Source organism: Centropristis striata, chromosome 15 (genome assembly GCF_030273125.1).
Source record: "Centropristis striata isolate RG_2023a ecotype Rhode Island chromosome 15, C.striata_1.0, whole genome shotgun sequence".
Taxonomy (NCBI): domain Eukaryota; kingdom Metazoa; phylum Chordata; class Actinopteri; order Perciformes; family Serranidae; genus Centropristis; species Centropristis striata.
The window spans coordinates 10,907,430-10,926,136 of NC_081531.1; the positions used below are offsets into that span (position 1 = coordinate 10,907,430).

General features: G+C 37.8%; 2 protein-coding genes across 5 annotated transcripts in view; one reads left to right on the forward strand and one right to left on the reverse strand.

Moving 5' to 3' along the window:
• stk10 (serine/threonine kinase 10) overlaps positions 1 to 4,979 on the forward strand; it is a 55,238-nt gene extending 50,259 nt beyond the window's left edge. The window contains exons 15-20 of the mRNA XM_059351995.1: positions 523 to 652; positions 804 to 928; positions 1,795 to 1,983; positions 2,071 to 2,196; positions 2,374 to 2,487; positions 3,232 to 4,979. Of these exons, the coding sequence (XP_059207978.1) occupies positions 523 to 652; positions 804 to 928; positions 1,795 to 1,983; positions 2,071 to 2,196; positions 2,374 to 2,487; positions 3,232 to 3,372 (825 nt within the window). The 3' untranslated portion in view covers positions 3,373 to 4,979. The remainder of the gene's footprint in view (positions 1 to 522; positions 653 to 803; positions 929 to 1,794; positions 1,984 to 2,070; positions 2,197 to 2,373; positions 2,488 to 3,231) is intronic.
• Positions 4,980 to 6,337: 1,358 nt separating this feature from the next.
• Positions 6,338 to 18,707, reverse strand: part of sh3pxd2b (SH3 and PX domains 2B) — a 56,041-nt gene continuing 43,671 nt past the window's right edge. The window contains exons 6-15 of one of the 4 annotated variants that reach the window (XM_059351469.1): positions 18,566 to 18,591; positions 18,127 to 18,162; positions 16,059 to 16,190; positions 15,384 to 15,485; positions 13,720 to 13,803; positions 12,843 to 12,960; positions 11,738 to 11,943; positions 10,825 to 10,871; positions 10,578 to 10,703; positions 6,338 to 10,095 (exon numbers count right to left, since the gene is read on the reverse strand). In XM_059351469.1, coding sequence (XP_059207452.1) covers positions 8,560 to 10,095; positions 10,578 to 10,703; positions 10,825 to 10,871; positions 11,738 to 11,943; positions 12,843 to 12,960; positions 13,720 to 13,803; positions 15,384 to 15,485; positions 16,059 to 16,190; positions 18,127 to 18,162; positions 18,566 to 18,591 — 2,413 coding nt within the window. In that variant the 3' untranslated portion in view covers positions 6,338 to 8,559. The remainder of the gene's footprint in view (positions 10,096 to 10,577; positions 10,704 to 10,824; positions 10,872 to 11,737; positions 11,944 to 12,842; positions 12,961 to 13,719; positions 13,804 to 15,383; positions 15,486 to 16,058; positions 16,191 to 18,126; positions 18,163 to 18,565; positions 18,592 to 18,707) is intronic. The other 3 variants (XM_059351470.1, XM_059351471.1, XM_059351472.1) reach the window with 3 other exon arrangements.

Sequence of the window (18,707 nt, forward strand, 5' to 3'; positions counted from 1 at the left end):
ACACATGGTGAATATGTTTATTGAGACTGGGATGTCTACACTCGAAACCAATATTCAAAACACCCAATGACCTTATTGGGGCTGAGATGGATAAACCAAAGGAAATAGAGGCAAAATATATTATGACCTCTTTGAATCTCGCACTCAACACATAGCCAATTGCAAAAAATCTAAAACTAACACAAAAACTAAACTAAGCATTTTCAAAAACTAAAAACTAAACTAAAACTAGCAAACTCACTCTAAAAACGAATTAAAACTAACTGAATTTGAAAACAAACATTTACAACGAAATTAAAAGTAAAACTAATGAAAAATCCAAAACTATTATAATCTTGGTATAGAATGTATGTATATGTCTTATTTTTTATATTCTTATTCGGCCTTCTGTATCTATTGTATGTGTCTTCATCTTGCGCTGCTGTTACAAATAAATTTCCCCAATAAATAAAGTCATATTAAGATATGACTTTATTTAACCCTCATCCCTCATTGCATGTCTTTGCTTTTTCTTTGTTTTAGGAGGAGAAATTCCTGGCGTCTCAGAAGAACCACCTGGACTCCACGCTAAAGAAAATCATCTCCAGCAACAAGAGAGAGATTGCTGAGACGGAGAGGGATTGCCTCAACAAGAAACACCAGCTAGTCAGAGGTACAGTATCTGTTCATTACAGTCAATCAAACCTAAGTCTTAATGTGAGTCTTATTGAGCCACACTAGTGTAGTAGGATGTCCAGTGTTGGTCCAGACATGTTGTGTTTCACTGACTCATGGTCATTTTTCATGTCGTTGCTTTGTTTTAGAGCGTGAAGCTACGATGTGGGACATGGAGGAGAAGAACCTTTACGAGAGGCACCAGTTATTAAAGCAGCAGCTCAAAGACCAGTACTTCCTCCAGAGGCATCAGCTTCTCAAAAAACATGAGAAGGTAAATCAGTATATTTTCACCTCCTCTTAAACTTAACAGCACATAAAACTCAAAAAATAACTTGCAAAAACCATTTCAGGCAGCTGGGACAGATAAGATATAAATAGCTAATGAGTGAGCCATCCCGCTTCCTTCTCCTCTCTGTTCAGAGTTGCACATGTGCAGAACCGATCAGGTGGGACGGATCAGGCACTCAAAAGTGCTCTAGGATCTTGAACTTCCCCCTTTTAATTTGCCCTCACCAGTGTGACTAGCTTACGTTTGCTAGCTTGTTGTGTTAACCTTAAGACATATTGAGAATGCCATATGGCTAAAAGTTTTTGCTATACAAAGCCATGTTCAGTGTTCCCTGACAAAGACAAAACACTATTTTTCAGATTTTTTTTCTCATAAATCTGATACTTTTTTCTCGTAGGTTCGCCACTTTTTCTCATAAATCTGCCACTTTTTCTCGCAAATTTGCCAGTTTTAATCTCGTAAATCTGCAACATTTTTCTCACAGATTTGCCACTTTAAATCTAGTAAATCTGTGACTTTTTTTCTTGTAGATTTGCAACTTTAATCTCATAAAATTTGCATTTTTTTCTGGAAATATTACCCCCCCTCCCTTGGATCCGTATTTATTTATTTTCATACTTGGCAAACATTTGCTTAAAACAAAAAAATAGATATATTAGTCAACCCTGCTGTGCAAGAACATTGTTCTCAGTGTTCTCAATTTTAAAAACTCAAGTTAGAAAATAATTTTGAATTTAGCTCTCAATTGATATATACTTCACTCTGATATTTCAGAAATGAGCTATTTTTCTCTTTGAAATGAAAGATTTTTTCTCCTCTCACTGTATCCATTTTCTGTGTCACTACAGGAGCAGGAACAGATGCAGTGCTACAATCAGCGGATGATTGAGATTCTGAAAGGTCGGCAGCAGCAGGAGAAGAATCGGCTGCCTAAGATCCAGCGCGGCGAGGCCAAGACCCGCATGGCGATGTTCAAGAAGAGCCTTCGCATCAACTCAACGGGCAGCAACTCAGAAGACAGAGAAAAGATCAAACAGGTAGGACACAGCGAGGGTTCTTTCTCACTCCAATGCTTAGCAATTCAATTGATCGTTCAGTATCTCAGTCTCTTCGTCTCTCTCTAGTTTTCTCAGCAGGAGGATAAGCGGCAGAAGGCAGAGAGGCTGCATCAGCAGCAGAAACACGAGAACCAGATGAGAGAGATGATTGGCCAGTGTGAGAGCAACATCAGAGAGCTGCAGCAGCTACAGGTGAATGAGGGCCAACATTTCCTTTATTTCTTTCAACTGAAGATCTTTTAGTTCGTTTCAAAGCTTCAACATGGACTCCTCTGCACATTTCTCTAGTGGAGTTTTTGTTGTCCCGTCTTTCGGATGTGCCGCACTAGATAAGAACAATTGTTAACATGAGCTTGTTTTGTCCTTCAGAATGAAAAATGCCACCTACTGATTGAGAATGAGACTCAGAGGCTCAAGCATTTGGATGAACAACACAACCAGCTGCTGAAGGACTGGAGGGATCAGCTGAAACCCAGAAAGAAGGTACATGTTACTGCCATAATGTTAAGATAATGGGTTATCTTCATGTTTCTAAAAAAAAATATGTTTTCTCATGTTTATATTTCACATAAAATATAATCAGTTCACTATTAAGAGACTCAAAGTGACCATACAGTTTATATCATTATATATATATTTATATCCAAAAACACAGATAATCTAACAATAGCTAATGCTAACAGGCTACTGGTGGCTTGTCTCTATGCTAAGCTAAGCTAACCTGATTTGGCTCCAGGTTGATACTTAAAGCACAGATATGAGTGTAGTATGAATCGCTTCATCCTTTTGGCAAGAAAGAAAAAAGCCTTCTTCTGTAAATATCAAACTATTTCTTTAATTTTATAGAAGAGTTTCAGCACAGCATTCTCAAATTATAACTTGTCTCTTGTTGTCCTCTTTTTTTTTTTTTTTTTTTTTTACATTTTATATCTGTTTTCCATGAACCAACTACAGGGTCACCTATAAAGTTAGAATAATCTCAATTTCAGACACAATCCTCTGTTAACAGTGGTTTCATTTTCACTGTGATATGTTTGGAAGAGATTGATTAATAAAGTTTTGATAAGAGGTAAAAAATATCTATTTTATTCCAACTTTATGGCCGAGCGTGTATATACATTCAACCTAGTGAGCCATATAAAAATGACTACAGAACACTGCAAGGGACACAATATAAAAGTATTTCTATAATCTTATATGTATTCTTCCCTCCTCTAACCCTCCTAGGCCCTCGAAGAGGAGATAAACCTGAAGAAAAGAGAGCAGGAGGCTTTCTTCAAGATGAGTGAGATTGCTGATTGTCCAAACCCAAGTTCTCCCAACAAACTCTCCAAGTTTGTGCCTTACCAAGACTCTTCCAACACATAAAAACAGCCGATGTGACATTGCACAATATTTCCTGGCCACTGTTCGCACCACCACACGCTCACCTTTTCATGCGTTAAACAGCCTGCTGCCTCACTTTTAATTTGCTTTGCCTGCAATGGCAGCACACCTATCCCTCCATTAGGTTCTTTTAATGTTTTAGGGAATATTTATGTTTTAACTAATGTTAAGGGTTCTTTTTCCGAGCATTTGATGGATTTAAAACTCACCATGTGCTCCCGTACAGTATTTTAATTTTCTTATTCTGTTCAAGTTGCTCACCAGTAAAACATGAGGGAAATATGGCAGTGGCCAAGAAACTAAATCGGTCTGAAAAATGTATTTGGCTAGGAGGAATTTAGTTTTGCATTATGAGGAAGAATGTTAGCATTTATTAAAAGCTGGTGAGCCAGTACATAAGCACTTCTTGTTCAGTTCTTAGTGCTGTCTTCCAGATCTCCTGACCAAAAATGAACCAAAAATTTTCAAAAAAGTTTTCCATTTCTGTATGCCTTGGCTCATTGACCTGTTTGATCAGATGCATGTCATAAAGCAGTGAAAGCCTGCTTTTATTTATTTTTACTGACAAAGAACAACCTTCTCTAGATTTCTCACTGTAAATGCTAATTTAAATATTTTCTCTCTTTTTTTTAACATCCCTGGTATGAAGGATGTGTTTCTTATTTTGTATCTTTATTGAAAGTGGGATAAATCCTTTTTTTTTAATGATTACTTAGGAATGAGATTTTAACAAACAAGATCAGACTCACGTAGCGATGCTATTATCATATTTGTGTTTTGTTTTTGTTTTTCTTCTGTTGTATTTTTACTGTAAATTCAGTCACACTGGATGGGAACTGACGAAGCCAAAGCAAAATACTGTTGTTCTTTGAAGGACGTTAGATAGGGGATTTAAATTTTGAATTTAAAAAATGTATTAAGTTTATAATTGTTATACCGTGTGCAGTAAATGCACTGCCTGCTAACCAAAGTGCAATATTCCATGTATGTCTCTGCTAAGCTTAAAGAGGTTTATTTTTCTTAAACTTTGCCTTCCTTTGCACTGAGAGGGGGATAATATGAAGAGTTTAACACCCAAAATTAATGCAACAACCCTTTGAAAGAAACAGCATTGCTTCAAATTTATTTGTAAACATTTTTAATTAGGAAGCAATAAATCTTGATCTGCTTTTGGAATATGAAACTCTTCATATTATTTTTAAGGGAGTGCAACAATTCAGCCTGCTGTAAGATGCCTCTAGATGTTTAATCTTAGTGAAACTTAAAGTTTGCAGCTGAGGAACTTGTTGCCTTGTTGAGCGAGAGAAAGTGTTTTTTCTTTAAAATAGTTTGGCCTGTAGATTTACATTAAACCAGGTCAGCAATCAGGTACAGCTTAATCTCTCTCCCTCTCACACACTCTCTCAAAGTATTTAACTTTGTTGTAAGAATGATCCTTTCAGTCATCTTCAATGGCTCCATGTATGCCTTCCTCTCTGCCTCAGTTTACATGATGTTGTTTGTATGGAGGGGTTGTGAGTGTGAATGAAACTGTATCAGAAGGAACCACTGTTGTAAATAACTCTTAATAAAGGCAAATTTTCTAATTAGTCAATTGTGGTACAGGCTGTTTCTTTACAGGACCACCATGGGTACGACTTGTCAAAAATGGTCAAATTTTAAAATGCTTCAAAATGGGTCAGTTATAGTCTGTTGATACATAGATGGTAGAATAGTTTATCCAAATGTAGCAAAAAACAACAACATATGATGAGATGTCGAAAAATGACACACTCAAAGAAAAGTCATACTATAGCATGTAGATTTTTGTCAATTTTGAAATGCCTAAAAATGCTTAAAATGGGTCAATTATAGTCTGTTGATACATATTAGAGCATAACATGGCCAAAATTGACAGAAAAACACCATATTTTGGAGTGTCCAAAAATGACCCTCTCAAAAAAGACATACTTTGTCGATTTTTGTCAAAAATTGTCAAATTTTAAAATGCCAAAAATGCTAAGAAATGACTTTATTGTAGTCTGTTGATACATATTGAAATATAGTTTTTCTATGAATGACAGAAAAACACCATATTGTGGGATGTTCAGAAACTGAAAAAAAAGTCATGCATGTCGATTTTTGTCAAAAATTGTCAAATTTTAAAATGCATAAAAATGCTTAAAATGACTCAATGATACTCTGTTAATAAATATCAGAGCATAATATGGCCAGAAATGACAGAAAAACAACATATTTTGGAGTGTCCAAAAATGACCCACTCAAAAAAAGTCATACTATAGCATGTACATTTTTGTCAAAAGTTGTCAAACTTTAAAATGCCTAATAATTCTTAAAATGGACAATTTATAGTCTGTTATAAATTAAAGCATAATATGGCCAGAAATGACAGAAAAACAGAAAATAAAAAAAGTCATACTATAGCATGTCAATTTTTGTCAAAAATTGTCAAATTTTAAAATGCCTGAAAATGCTTAAAATAGGTCAATTATACTCTGTTAATACATGTCTGTTGATACATATTAAAATATAGTTTGTCCATAAATGACAATATAGTATGGTGTCAAAAAGTTGATAATACATGTCATAGTAGTATGTCGACAAAATATTGATAAAAATGTCATATTAAAGGGTAGTTTCTAGATGTGGATAAAATGTCATAGTACAGTATGTTGTCAAAAACTTAATAAAATGTCATAGTATTGTATGTCACCAAAATTGTTAACAATATAGTATATAATGTAAAAATATGTGACCAGCAACAAGGATTTAGCTGCTAAATGTGTTCACCAGATGGTTAATAACTTTTTGTCTGTCTGTCTGAAGCTGAGCAGGTGAGAATAGTGGATGTATGCGAGTATTTTGCATGTTTGCATATTTGCGTAAATGCTGCCTGCTATTTTGGGAAAATATTTAAAATACAAAATAAGACACAGTATGGCAGCTGAACTGAAAAATCCGAAAACTTTTATTGACTTAAGTAAAAGGAGACTCAATGTAATGGAAAATACATGGCAAAAAATAAGATTAAAATAAGATACATAGTAAAAAAAAAAGACAATAAGATTACAATACTGACATGATGACACCATCAACCCACACATTTGCCTTACACTGTACTGTACTTTCCTGACTCTTAAAATGAACTCCAACAACAAATTTCTAGTTGGTCACATACTGTGTATTTTTGTATAAAACATGGGTGGAAGGGGCAATAACATTTTAGCAACTAGAAGCGATGTTACAGCTTGTAGCCTTGTCTGATTGCTTAAGCCATAAATGCACATTTTAATTTTACAATTTTGCTTTTTTATTTTGTAAACCTCGCACATTATTTCTATAATTTCTGGACCACTTGGTGTGAAAGTAGCAGCCAGCTGTTTCACAAGTGACTTCAAGAAAAAAAAAAGGCACAACCTTCATGTTTGGACTAATAAGCAAATCCCTTAAATCAAGCAACCAAATTGTTCCTCAGCTCTTTCTCCCTCTCTTCCCTTCATCAGTACAGAGTAAAAGACCTGACAGATGGACCATCAAAGAAAAAGTGACAACAGCTAAGATATGCCTCTCATTTCTGTACAATAAAAAATAATTTGCTATACTGACCATGCTTGAGACCAGTCAAGCATTCATGTAAAACATTCTATTTATACAATGGTCATTCTTTGCTGTTATTTGAGCACCAAACTTCGGTTAACAACAGACTGTACACTTACAATACTGTAAATCATTGCACAAATCACTGTAGATCACCAGTTTCTTTTCTTTCTTAGGTCAGACATCTGGTAACAGATATGCAGATGTACTCTGCAAGTCACATTTCACACTTCTTATTTTTTTGGGCGGGAGATAACATGATTAGGTTACAATACTTTGACAGAGAGTTTCTTTTAAATTGTCGGGATGTCATGATTGTTTTGACATTTTATTTGAAAGTATCATTTTGAGTCAATTTTCTTTTCCCCCCCAACATTAATGGCACTGCCAATGTTCGACAATCGAATTTTGATTGTGAAAAAGTATTTGAAATGTACATTTTTTTAATATACTTAAAAAAAAGTACCATGCGTTATATAATCACCAGCTTTTGGGGGAAATGTACCAAATCAGGACCATATTATTAAATTTAAATAATAAAAAAAGAGCAGATCCTGCTTGTAATTTCAAGAAATCGATAGTAAAAGCTGATTTCAATCGATTTTCTTATTAAAAATCGAAATCATGACACCCCTGTCAACTGTTCAGTTTGGATTTTCAAGCCTCATCTTTACATTGTTGGATATTTGTTACAGCGAGTATAAAAAAATGAACAAACATGGCTAATATAAAATGTAAAACTAAGAAACGAATTGCACTGTGGCATTCTTCCCCTTCCTTCAGCGCGCTCAAACCTTAAAATTACCTCATATGAAATGACTGAAAAAGTGCACATCTGTTACAAGTCACTGCAACATTACTTATGCAGTTAACAAAGAAAAGCATTACAATAGCACAAAAAACTAATATGCATGTTTCTCGTATAACAAACAGCACTTCTACTTGGCAAAGACATCTCTGTTAGTAACTGCTAATAGCACTTGAAGTGCACATTGAACCCCCCCGGTGAGTTCATGTGCAGTCTTTGTCGAAGGGATTTGGGATATATATTTTTTCCTACTTCTGGATTTAAACATCTAGTGTTTTCTCTGTAGAGTTTTGATTTCTAGTCAAAAGGTTTTTAAGATTCCAACAAGGACTATGCCTACAGTTGCATACAATATATAAAGCACTGAAGCACTTTGCATATAATATAGAGGCACAATATCATAGAAGGCATGGGTGGAGATACATTTACTGCTGTTCTAGCAGTCTAAGCCTAAGTAATGGCAAGACTGACACTGGCTGCGACTACCATACGGCAACGAAAGCAACTTTTTCATGTTAAATTTAGATAAAAACAACAACAACAACCAAAAAAACGTAAACATCACGCGACCCAACAAGGTCATGTGTTATTGCTGGTTCAGTTTAGGTAGAATATTCTAACGAAAATGCAACATAACAAAAACGTGTCTTAAAAAAAGGTACCTATAAATAAAAAAAATGCTAATTAGCTACAAAGTAGTGATATCTTGTTCATTTAAATTTGTTTGTTTACCCATATGTGACGGTTTGGAGAGAACATTCACACTAAGGTTTCTTGCTCAGGTAATTCGAGGGGATCCAGCTCTCGGCGTCTTGTCCTACGTTCTTACAGAACCACCAGCCGCTGCTGTTTTTTTCCAGCACTTCGAACACTGTGCCCACCTTGAAGCTGGATGTCTGGTCATCCCCCTCGAAGTCCGCCACAGCTAGATACAGCTCGTCCTTACTGGCATCCATGAGTAAAGGGGGGAGCTTGTCCCTGGGCGGGCCGGGCTTCTCGCTCTTCAGCTGGGGCTTGGGAGGAATTGGGACTCTGTTAACTTTGGGCTCTTCTTTCTCTTTGTTTGTAGGCGGCTGAATAAACCCTTTGGGTTTAGGGGGAGGGGGTCTGCCCATTTGGGGTGGGGGGCCCTTGGGAATGTCCTGAACTTCTCTTAGAGCGTGTGGAGGTTTGAGCTCGGTGGGGCTGGATGGGTCCGTCTTCTTTGGAGGAGGAGGTCTCCTGGGAGCCATGGCCGGGGGTCTCTGAGGGGGATCCTTGTGGGGAGGTACTGCTGGTTTTGCAGGGGGCGATGAGGTCTCCTGGCTGTGACCATTGATGTGTTTTGGGGGGAGTTTTGGCTCGTCGCAGTGCTTGCCATTGTTGAGAGTAGGGATGTGGATGGGGGGAGAGCTCGGGGGGGCACTGGGATGAACTGCTGCTGAGGAGTCGTTCTGATGGTTCCCCTCAGCTGACGCAGCGCCTCCATCTGCAGGTTTTGAAGGCCTCAGCTTGCTTCTCAGGTTGGTGATGTCTAGTTTGTTCTCTGCCGGGGCGTCTGGCTTGGCAGCTGGAACAGGTTTAGGTCGGACCACCGGCTTGGGCTTCATGAATACTGCCGGGCCGGCCGACTCCGGTTTCTCCTCCTGCGCTTCTGATTTGGGTTTTGGTGGCTGTTTAGGTACGGGTTTGAGATTGAACTTCTTCACCTCTTTGGCAGAGATCTTGTGGCCACATTCCAGACCCATCTCATTCCGAAGGTGGAGAGCTTTGCTTTTATCTTCTTTCTTAGCCTCTGGTGGTTTGTCCTGTTTGAAGGGGGCTGCTTTGGGTGGAACCAGCGGCATGATGACTCCAGGAGCTGGAGGTTTTGGAGGCAGAGGTTTGGAATGATCAACCCTCGGTTTCTCTGACACCTCCAACTCAAAGCTCTTGTTAATGGACTCCCTTCGCGGCGGCAGAGCTGGTTTCTCCTCGGCTGGAGGGGCCACAGGGGCTGGAGGTAAAGGCCCAGTGAAGGGAGGGCCCGCCTTGCTTGCATTGGACTTCCAATCTCTCAGCTTAGGCCGGGCACAGGATTCAGAAGCTGCGGGGGGCTCATCTGGTAAAGGCTTGGACCAGCTGTCATCTGTGCCTGAAACATTTGTAGAAGCACCATCTTCCAGTCTCAGCTTCTCCATCTCGTTGGGCAGAGGGGCGAGGAAATTAGGTCGCAGGGCATTGCTGGTCTTCTTGTACTTGTCAATAAAGTTGGCAGGGGCCCAGCCCTCTTTTTCATCAATCTGGATGTACCACCAGCCACTACTATTCTTCTCAATCACCTGGGAGGTAAAACAGGAGTCATATTTTATATATTTGTCATATTTATAAACAGGTTCATCTCAATACATTTGAATATCATGAAAAAAGTCAATTTCCAGTAGTTCAAGTCAAATAGCCCCGACTAAGTATTGAGTCATATAGATGGACATACTTTTCAGAGGCCAATATTTCCATATTAAACATACTTTTAAAAATGGGTATTTTGTAATATTCAATTTTTTGAGACACTGAATTTTAGGTCTTCATTAAATGTAAGCCATGATCATTATAATTAGAAGAAATGAAATAAATTAAGACATGAAATGTTTCATATATATCATTATTATTATTATCATCATATATTCATAATGGAAATACAAAATTCAACTAGCAACTCAAATCAAGATTGATTAATATTGCTACAGCTAAGAGGAAAAATATTTATTTTCGATACTGGGGTAAACTGTCCCTTTAATTCAGCTGTTGGAAAATCCTGACCCACCTCAACTTTAACTCCAGCTTGGAAGCTAATCCCATCAGGGATGGTGGTCTGGAAGTCTGCTATGGTGTAGAACTCCTCCTCAACCTGAGGAGCAACAGGCGGCTTGGGTAGGTTTGTACCACGTGGCTGTGGAATTTAAGAGAAAAAGTTATGCTTAACTTGATAGAAAAAACTTTTTGTTGAGCTATCCTCCAAAACAATTAAAATTGACACTGTGTCAAACAGAGATTTGAACTGGATCTCTTACAATGGTAAGATCTCTGCGTGGAGGAGGTCTGTGTCTTAATCCCAATTCTGTGGAGAGAAAATGCATTATGTAATCAGTGGTTTTGTCAAGTTGTACATTTTCAAAGGAAGAGTAAAATATCTTTTAAAATGTTTACAATTTTAGTCAATTTGTATTTATTACTTTAACACAGGTTTTCAGTTGGAGTTAATATGCAGTACGCAAGCTGTGGCTAGGTAATACAACCCTGATTCCAAAAAAGCTGGAACACTGCTAAATGTAAATAAAAAAAATAGTACATTAAATTCAGATCTCATGGTTTATATACAGGTGCATCTCCAAAAATTAGAATATCATGGAAAAGCTATTGAGTATATAGATGGACATACTTTTCAGAGGCCAACATTTCCATATTAACAAACTTTTTAAAATTGGTCTTTTGTTAAATTCAAATTTTTTTGAGACACTGAATTTTAGGCCTTCATTAACTGTAAGACATAATCATTATAATTAGAAGAAATTAAATAAATGAGGACATTGAATGTTTCATTCTGTCTGTAATAGATCTATAAAATGTGTTATTTCCTGTATACACGTTTCTCAGTTTGAACATTAAATATCTTGTCTTTGTATTGTACTCAATTGAATATAGGTCAAAAAGAATTAGCAAATCATTGCATTCTGTTTTTGTTTACGTCCCAGCTTTTATGGAATTGGATATAAGACTTGCCTATAAGCAGATGACTGCATTATCAAATGACAGAAGTTTACCTCCTAACAAAAATTAATATTCTTGCATACTTTTTAGAGTGTGTTTACATATCCTGTCATTGTGTAATTCTACATTACGGATAAACAGCTTTGAAATACATTAAGACACAAAGCAGCAAAACAGATAAATAGCACAAAAAACATTATATTGGGTTTCACTTACTACTTTTGTCTAAAAACGAGAGTCTGTTTTCTTTTTGGCTGTTGTCTCGGTTCTCTTTGGCTGCATTGTTTTGCTGGTTCTGTTTAGAAAACCCATCTAGGTCATTGGTGCTGGCGTGAGCTGCAGCGCCGGCTGATTGTTTCTGGCCCTGGATGTCGGTCTTCTTCAGGTAGGAGGCTGGGGCCCAGCCCTCACGGCCCTGGTACCTGAATGGGGCAGAGATGTACAATCAGTGGCTTCAGGTGAGAACACTGGAAATGCCTGGGCAGACTGGGGCAGTCTGTACCATTAGATCCTTCAGTTTAGAAGTTTCATTAGGTACTTTTCCCTCTAGTGAGCAGCTATGGGTGTGGCTTGCGTGAGAGGATCCGCCCACGATCCGCCCAACTTCACCAGTTAGCGGCTCAGGTAGCGGCTCAGAAAGTACCTGCCTCGGGTAGGTACTTTAGTAGTTGAGCTGCTACTGAGCCGCTTCTAACTAGTCAACGCTGATTGGATACGGTTGAGGCGGCGATTTTCGCGCATATGTGACTCATTTGCAGACTGGTGCAAACTGAAGGGTTAATATCTCCTGCTCTGCTGACTGCTGCTGGGAGAGACCGCTGCGGCAGGACTGGGCCGCTTGTGAGTGCTTTGGGAAGGCACCTGCAACTTGTTAAGAAGAGTAGGAACAATTTCAATTTTTTGAAAAAGAGGTCCTGGAGGGGTCTGAATAGTTGTTAAATATAGCAACAAAGTGGCTAAGTAGGCAACACTGCTTGCCACGTCGGTCTGTTGTCACATCCCACCCCGTTGGTTAGCCGCTACAAAAGAACCTGTATGAGAACAGAGGTTGAGGGGAACTAACTAGTGGGCGTAGCCAAAACACAACCAAGCTAAAAACATAGCATCCCACTTGTTCTGATCTGGCTTCAAAGTCGAGCCCACAAACCAATGCACGATGTCATAATGACAATTAGCATTATTTGTATGCAATCTATGGTTGAGTATTTATTTTCCTCAGTATTATCTTCATATTTTAAAACACATTAACTGGTCTCTTTAGCTAATCCAATTTTGTTGATGATATTTACTTTTCTAAAAGGCAATATCTTTGATTTTTTACCTGATCTTCCACCAGCCCTCCAGGTTCTTCTGAATCACCTCGACAACCATGCCTCTCTCCAGGTCGATCTCATCCTGGTCTCTGGCCGAGTACGGGTAAATCACAGAATATTTCTCGTCTGGAGAGTTAAAAGACAATATTGTTTAATATAGGAACATCATTTCTGTTTAAAAGCTACCTGTGCATAGCTTCACAAATGGGGGAACACAAATAAATGCTGATGTAGGGTAATAGCATGGGAGACAAAGCACACAGTGGCACACTAGGATTAAAATAGCTTGTAGCGGTTCAAAACTGTAACTTTTTAACTTTATGAAATCTTTTAAACTTATGGTTGTTGATAGGCAGTGGAAATGTCTACAAAGGTTCTCAATCATATCTCAACCACAACACTGTCCCCGTGTAGTTTAAAAAAGGGATACTATAACTGGCATTGACTGGTTTTACATTAGCTAAGTGATTTAAATGAGGCAAGGCTTGAGCAGCATCTTGTGGAGTGAGAAAATGTGAGATACACACATGTGCAACACACAAAACATACATACTCCACAAATTTTGACCACAAACAGGACAAACTTGTTACTACACCACTAATGCAGCCATTTCTACTATTGTTCTATTATTATTTCTATGATTATTATATATATATTTTACGTAATACTACGGAATTATCCACTGTTTAACACTTTTAAAAAAAGATAAAAGTGCACAATCCACTTTGCATGCAAGGATTCAATTTCCATGCTTGGATCTCTCATGCAACAAACACTTCATGCATACACATGGACAAACAAACATGCACACATGTATGCATGTGCACACACACACACACACACAAATATTTAGAATAGGGGGAGAAGAGAGGCGTGCGCTCCACCTTGCCCAAAGCCTGTGCTGAATAGATCCCCTAAAGTTCTGCGTCGACCCACGTGCCTTGGCAGTGACCAGAATCTCCGAGGCACTGACATCCCAGCACAGTAAGTGGGGCAAAATAGGAAGTGAACATTACATATTCCATCTGGAGGATGTTTTCATCCTAAATGAAAGCATTTTTAGTGTTGGTGGGCCTGGATGAAATCAAAGTTCTTCTCCTGGCAGCCCTGATGCAGTTTTATATATTTACTGACAAGTAAATAATCCCTTTAGGTTTTTGCACATTTCATCCATGCTAGATAGAATATATATTTCCCTTTGGACCTCCTGAAACTTCATATGTTTTCCTTACCAGTGTGTTGACGATACTACTGCTACTTTGAATGTGTTCCTTAAATAGTAGGTAATAGACCATAGAGTTCATGGCTAATTGAGATCTGTGAGCTGAAATTAGTGCTGAGCATTGCCTTGGGACTATGTAATTGAATCTCTCTTAGAACTGGAAAACTTGCAGACCGGATCATTTCTTGCATTGGGAGAGCTTGACAAAAATTTGCTTCCGTTTTTGTTTTATATTTGTGTACTTCTTTGATAATGTCAGTGAATCTCTAATTTCAGGCTTTCAAGGAGTGACCTGCTCCACAAAGACTGGGCAGCCAGCTCAGAGTCCACTTTTAAACCATATACCTCTTAGGTCTGCCAAGACTTGAAATGTGGTCTGTAATTTGCATATTGGCTGGGTACCCCTCTTTACTTAGTGGGACTCCTACCATGTGCTGTACTGTATTATTATAGCATATAACAGCATCATTCTTTCAACATCTATCATGGTCATTTTTATACAATTTATGTCACAGATGGATTTCTTCCCTATTTTTCTGTGTTTTTCTTAAAGTTGTACCTTTAAATGTGTTGCTTACATGAGGTACTTATTTAATATATATATGCATACAGTATATGTATGTATGTATGTATTATGTAATACATATGAATATTTGGCTTTCTATGGTGACCCTGAAGGTCAGAAAACAACATTTTAGAAAACACAGCAAAAGACAATCTGCCCCAAATTCGGGAAAAAACAACTTAAAGTTTCTGAAAAAGATAAAACAACATTGAAATTAACACAACAGCAGAAAAAAGAGCACAAAAGATATGTGTCTTCTGAAATATCCTGTTTTCTGAACTGTTTTTGTATTTTCTGAAATGTGCTGCTGACAACTTTTTTTCCTTAATACTGTTGTATTTTCTAGAATGTTGTTGTGTTTTGACCTGCGGGCTGCCATAGCTTGTTGTTCTGAAATTAAACACACACTGGCAGAATATAACGCAAACTGAAACACCCACATCTATTGCCCACACAGCAGCGTCTTTATGTCACAGAACTCTACAAATAAGTTGTACAATTTGTATCACATTTTATCTCAACATCCGCACATCAGCAAAACATGACTACTTCTTCTATTTATACGGATCATCTGGTGGGTCCTGTGCGGGTAATATCGTACGTGCCAAATGACGCGTTGCTTTGTGCGGGCTGCTTCCGAAAGACAACAAAAAAGAGTAAATATGTAAGAGTAAATGCTGAATGTGCTTTTAACATCCTAAACTTTTCCTTTAAGGTATCAAATCTGAAACAAAAGCACCCAGATAGAAAGCTTTGTGTACCTTCTTCTCCAGGAAGACTGAAGTCATCAGGGTCATCCTGTGCCTCAAGACAGGTGGCAGGGACCCAGCCCTGAGCATCATCTGAGCTAACAAACCACCACCCTAAACAAGAAGAATATAAACACATTGACAAAAAACACATCTAGGGAGAATTCTAATACATTTAAGGATTTCTTGTCAGTCATTATTTATTTGCATGGTGAATTTGTGTGTTTTTTCAATTCCATATGTCATTCAACAGGGAAGCTGAATAATGAAATAATCAGGATTCGTATACTTTAGCAGCGGTCAAATTCAAGCATTTTTCAAGCTTTTCCAGTATCTTACACCTGTTGTAAATTGCATGTTTTAGATGAGTACTTAAATACTAAAAGGGGGAGATTTCACTTAACCATATGCAACTCTGTTGGTTAGCCGCTACAAAAGTACCTGTATGGGAACAGAGGCTGTGGGGAACTAACTAGTGGGTGTAGGCAAAACACTCAGCCGCTTTCCAAAAAGTACTCAGTGGAAACACGCCTAATATTAAGTTTACATCAAAATGTAGCTCAAATATGAACAAATGCAAATGAATGTACTGTTCCACCCACGACTGTTATATAAATATTAGGAGATTGCACAATCTCAGACTGAGAAAATAATTAAAGAGTACATTGGATGCTGTAAAGAACTTACCCGACTCATTTTTCTCAATGACCTCCACCACCTGACCCACATGCAGGCTGACCTCAGAGCTCTCCTGCTTCTCGTAGTCTGTTACTGCCACATACTGGTCAAGGAGGAGAGGGTCTGCTGAGGTGAAATCTCCTATTGAGGGGAATGAATCAGAGCACAGGCTCATTTAGCTTTTTTTTTTTTTGGCTCCATTGTTAGACAGGCTCAGGATGAACTCTCAATAATGTAAAAAAGCCTCCACTCACTCCTCTCTGCTTTCCCCAGAGGATCATAGGTAATGTGATAATTAACTCAAGTCTATGAATGTGGAATCATAAGATTGCATCTGTGTGGCTTTGAGATATTGACCTTTAAAATGTCTTGCATCTTACTGACTGAAGGGACCTTTTGAAATGTCAGATTATATTCACACTTTAAGGGACTTTCCAGGAAAAAAAACAATTTAAGCAGTTCCTTTAAAAACATTCATGCAAATTGGTGAACAAACCGTTTTTAATGAAATGCCAAGAATAATTCCAAGGTCAAATTTGTGCATAATCTTTTGAGTAAAAAGCTTAGTGAGAGGAGGCTTATCTACAGTATGGAGATTCACCCTGACATGAAGCAGAGGAGGCAGCGGATGTGATTGGAGAGATGATGTGAAGGAAACTGACAGAGGAATGATGGGAGATTTGTAGAATAGGAGTGTAAGGTAGGGATTTAGTGTAGAGGGTTAAGTCAATCATCAACATGGCTGTGACTTCCACACAACAGACCAACACCGCTAAGACCCGCCACCAATGTTAGCACCAAGGAAGCCTGAGAACCTACCCTAACACACGAGGGCTCACAGTATAACCAGTAGCACAATTGAGATCAATATGGCTCCATTCTCTTGATTTATATCCTTAAAAATGTGTCTAGAGCAAACCCTTATAGCTGAAATCTACTTTACTTTCATCATTATTGAAAAATACACAGCCGCCCATAAAGTTGGATTAAATATTTTTTGCTTCTTTCAATGAAATTATTGTGACAATGTGGTTTACTCTTGACAGATAAAGTGAATATCTTCTCAAAACTTTATTAATAAATTTCTTCCAAACGTATCACAATGAAAATGAAACCACAATTAACAGAGGAGTGTGTCTGAAATGATTCCAACTTTATGGGCGACCATGTACTTTATAATTGACACATAGTGCTTTTTTAATTTTAAACAAACTGTGCAGAGTTGATGAAGGGTGGGACCCACCTGATGTGGGATTTTGAGACTAATATCAATACATATCTTAGAGTGGAAAAAAAATCACAGATTACAGACATGGCAGCCATCATAAAGACTTGTTTAGCTGGAATGAAAATAGACCTTTTCTAAGATTGTGCACCAACTTTAAAATGGTTTTATCATCTTCTAGTTTATGGTGTAAATAAAATGTTCTTGTATGTGCAATGTATACTAATGTACACTAATGTATAATAGTGTTTCTTCAAGCAAGTTATTTGTATAAAAAAGCAGCTTCTAAAGAACCTTTGCATAGTCGAAGCATTGCAAAATCCACATAGAAAGTGTCAATTTTCATTCCAGCTCACAAATGTATTATATCAGTTGCAATATCTGTAATTAGGGATTTTTTTCACCCCTTTAAAACTGGCATTGGCCTCAATAATCCAATATTGGTCAGGCCCTAGTTTTAAACATTTACATCTTACTTAGCCAGTGACAAAACTGCAGCGATATATTATTTACGTGAGCTCTGTAAAGGCATTCTTAACCTTGATCTGCCTGAGTTTGCCTGATGTTTAATGCAAAGGCTTCAGGTGAATTGCTCTCATGTAGATGCAATAATAAAATGCACTTATCTTCAGCCTTTTCTACACTGTCCCAATACAACATATTAAAATACAACCAAGAAATGAGCCACACAGAGTCTGGAGATAACCAGCTGTGCAGTATGCTTCCTTTATAGAACCAAGGCAAGCCCCAAGCCTTCAACAGAGCCACATCCCACCTGCCCAGCCAGGGGAGGAGAGGGGGGACAGGCCACTAGCAACCCGCTGGGTCACACACACAGCAAGTGTTTACTACCTCGCTTTAGGAAAGTAGTCGCCTTCTCCACAATCCCTAATGGAAAGGAAAATGAATGGAGAAGAATACAAAAAAATGACATGGATGCAAACTGAGAATATTAGATGAATAGAGAGAATCGAGAGAATATGAAAAGAAACAATGAAAAAAAGTGCTCTGTAAAAGTCACCTTGAGCGAAACATTTGAGACATTTCAGTGTGTGTTCAAGAAAAAAAGAACTGAATGCACTCTGTGACCACTAGATGGGGATAATGTCATATATGTCATATGTTATAAACTTCAGATGAATTTGTTTCATATGAAAATAAGTCTACAGAGCAGAGAAAACTTCAAAGTACCTGATTCTATTTCTCCACTGCAGTATTTTTAAATAACACAACACAACCAAGACTATCTAGCACCATTTATATTTTAAATATACAAAAATCTGTGTCTTACCTGATTTCTTCTTTCCAATGGGTTCCCTGATAAAGAGAGGAAATCATCACATTACTACCAGCAAATAGCAATAGATAAATTCCTAACCTACAATGAATATTATTATTATTATTATTATTATTATTATTATTATTATACATCA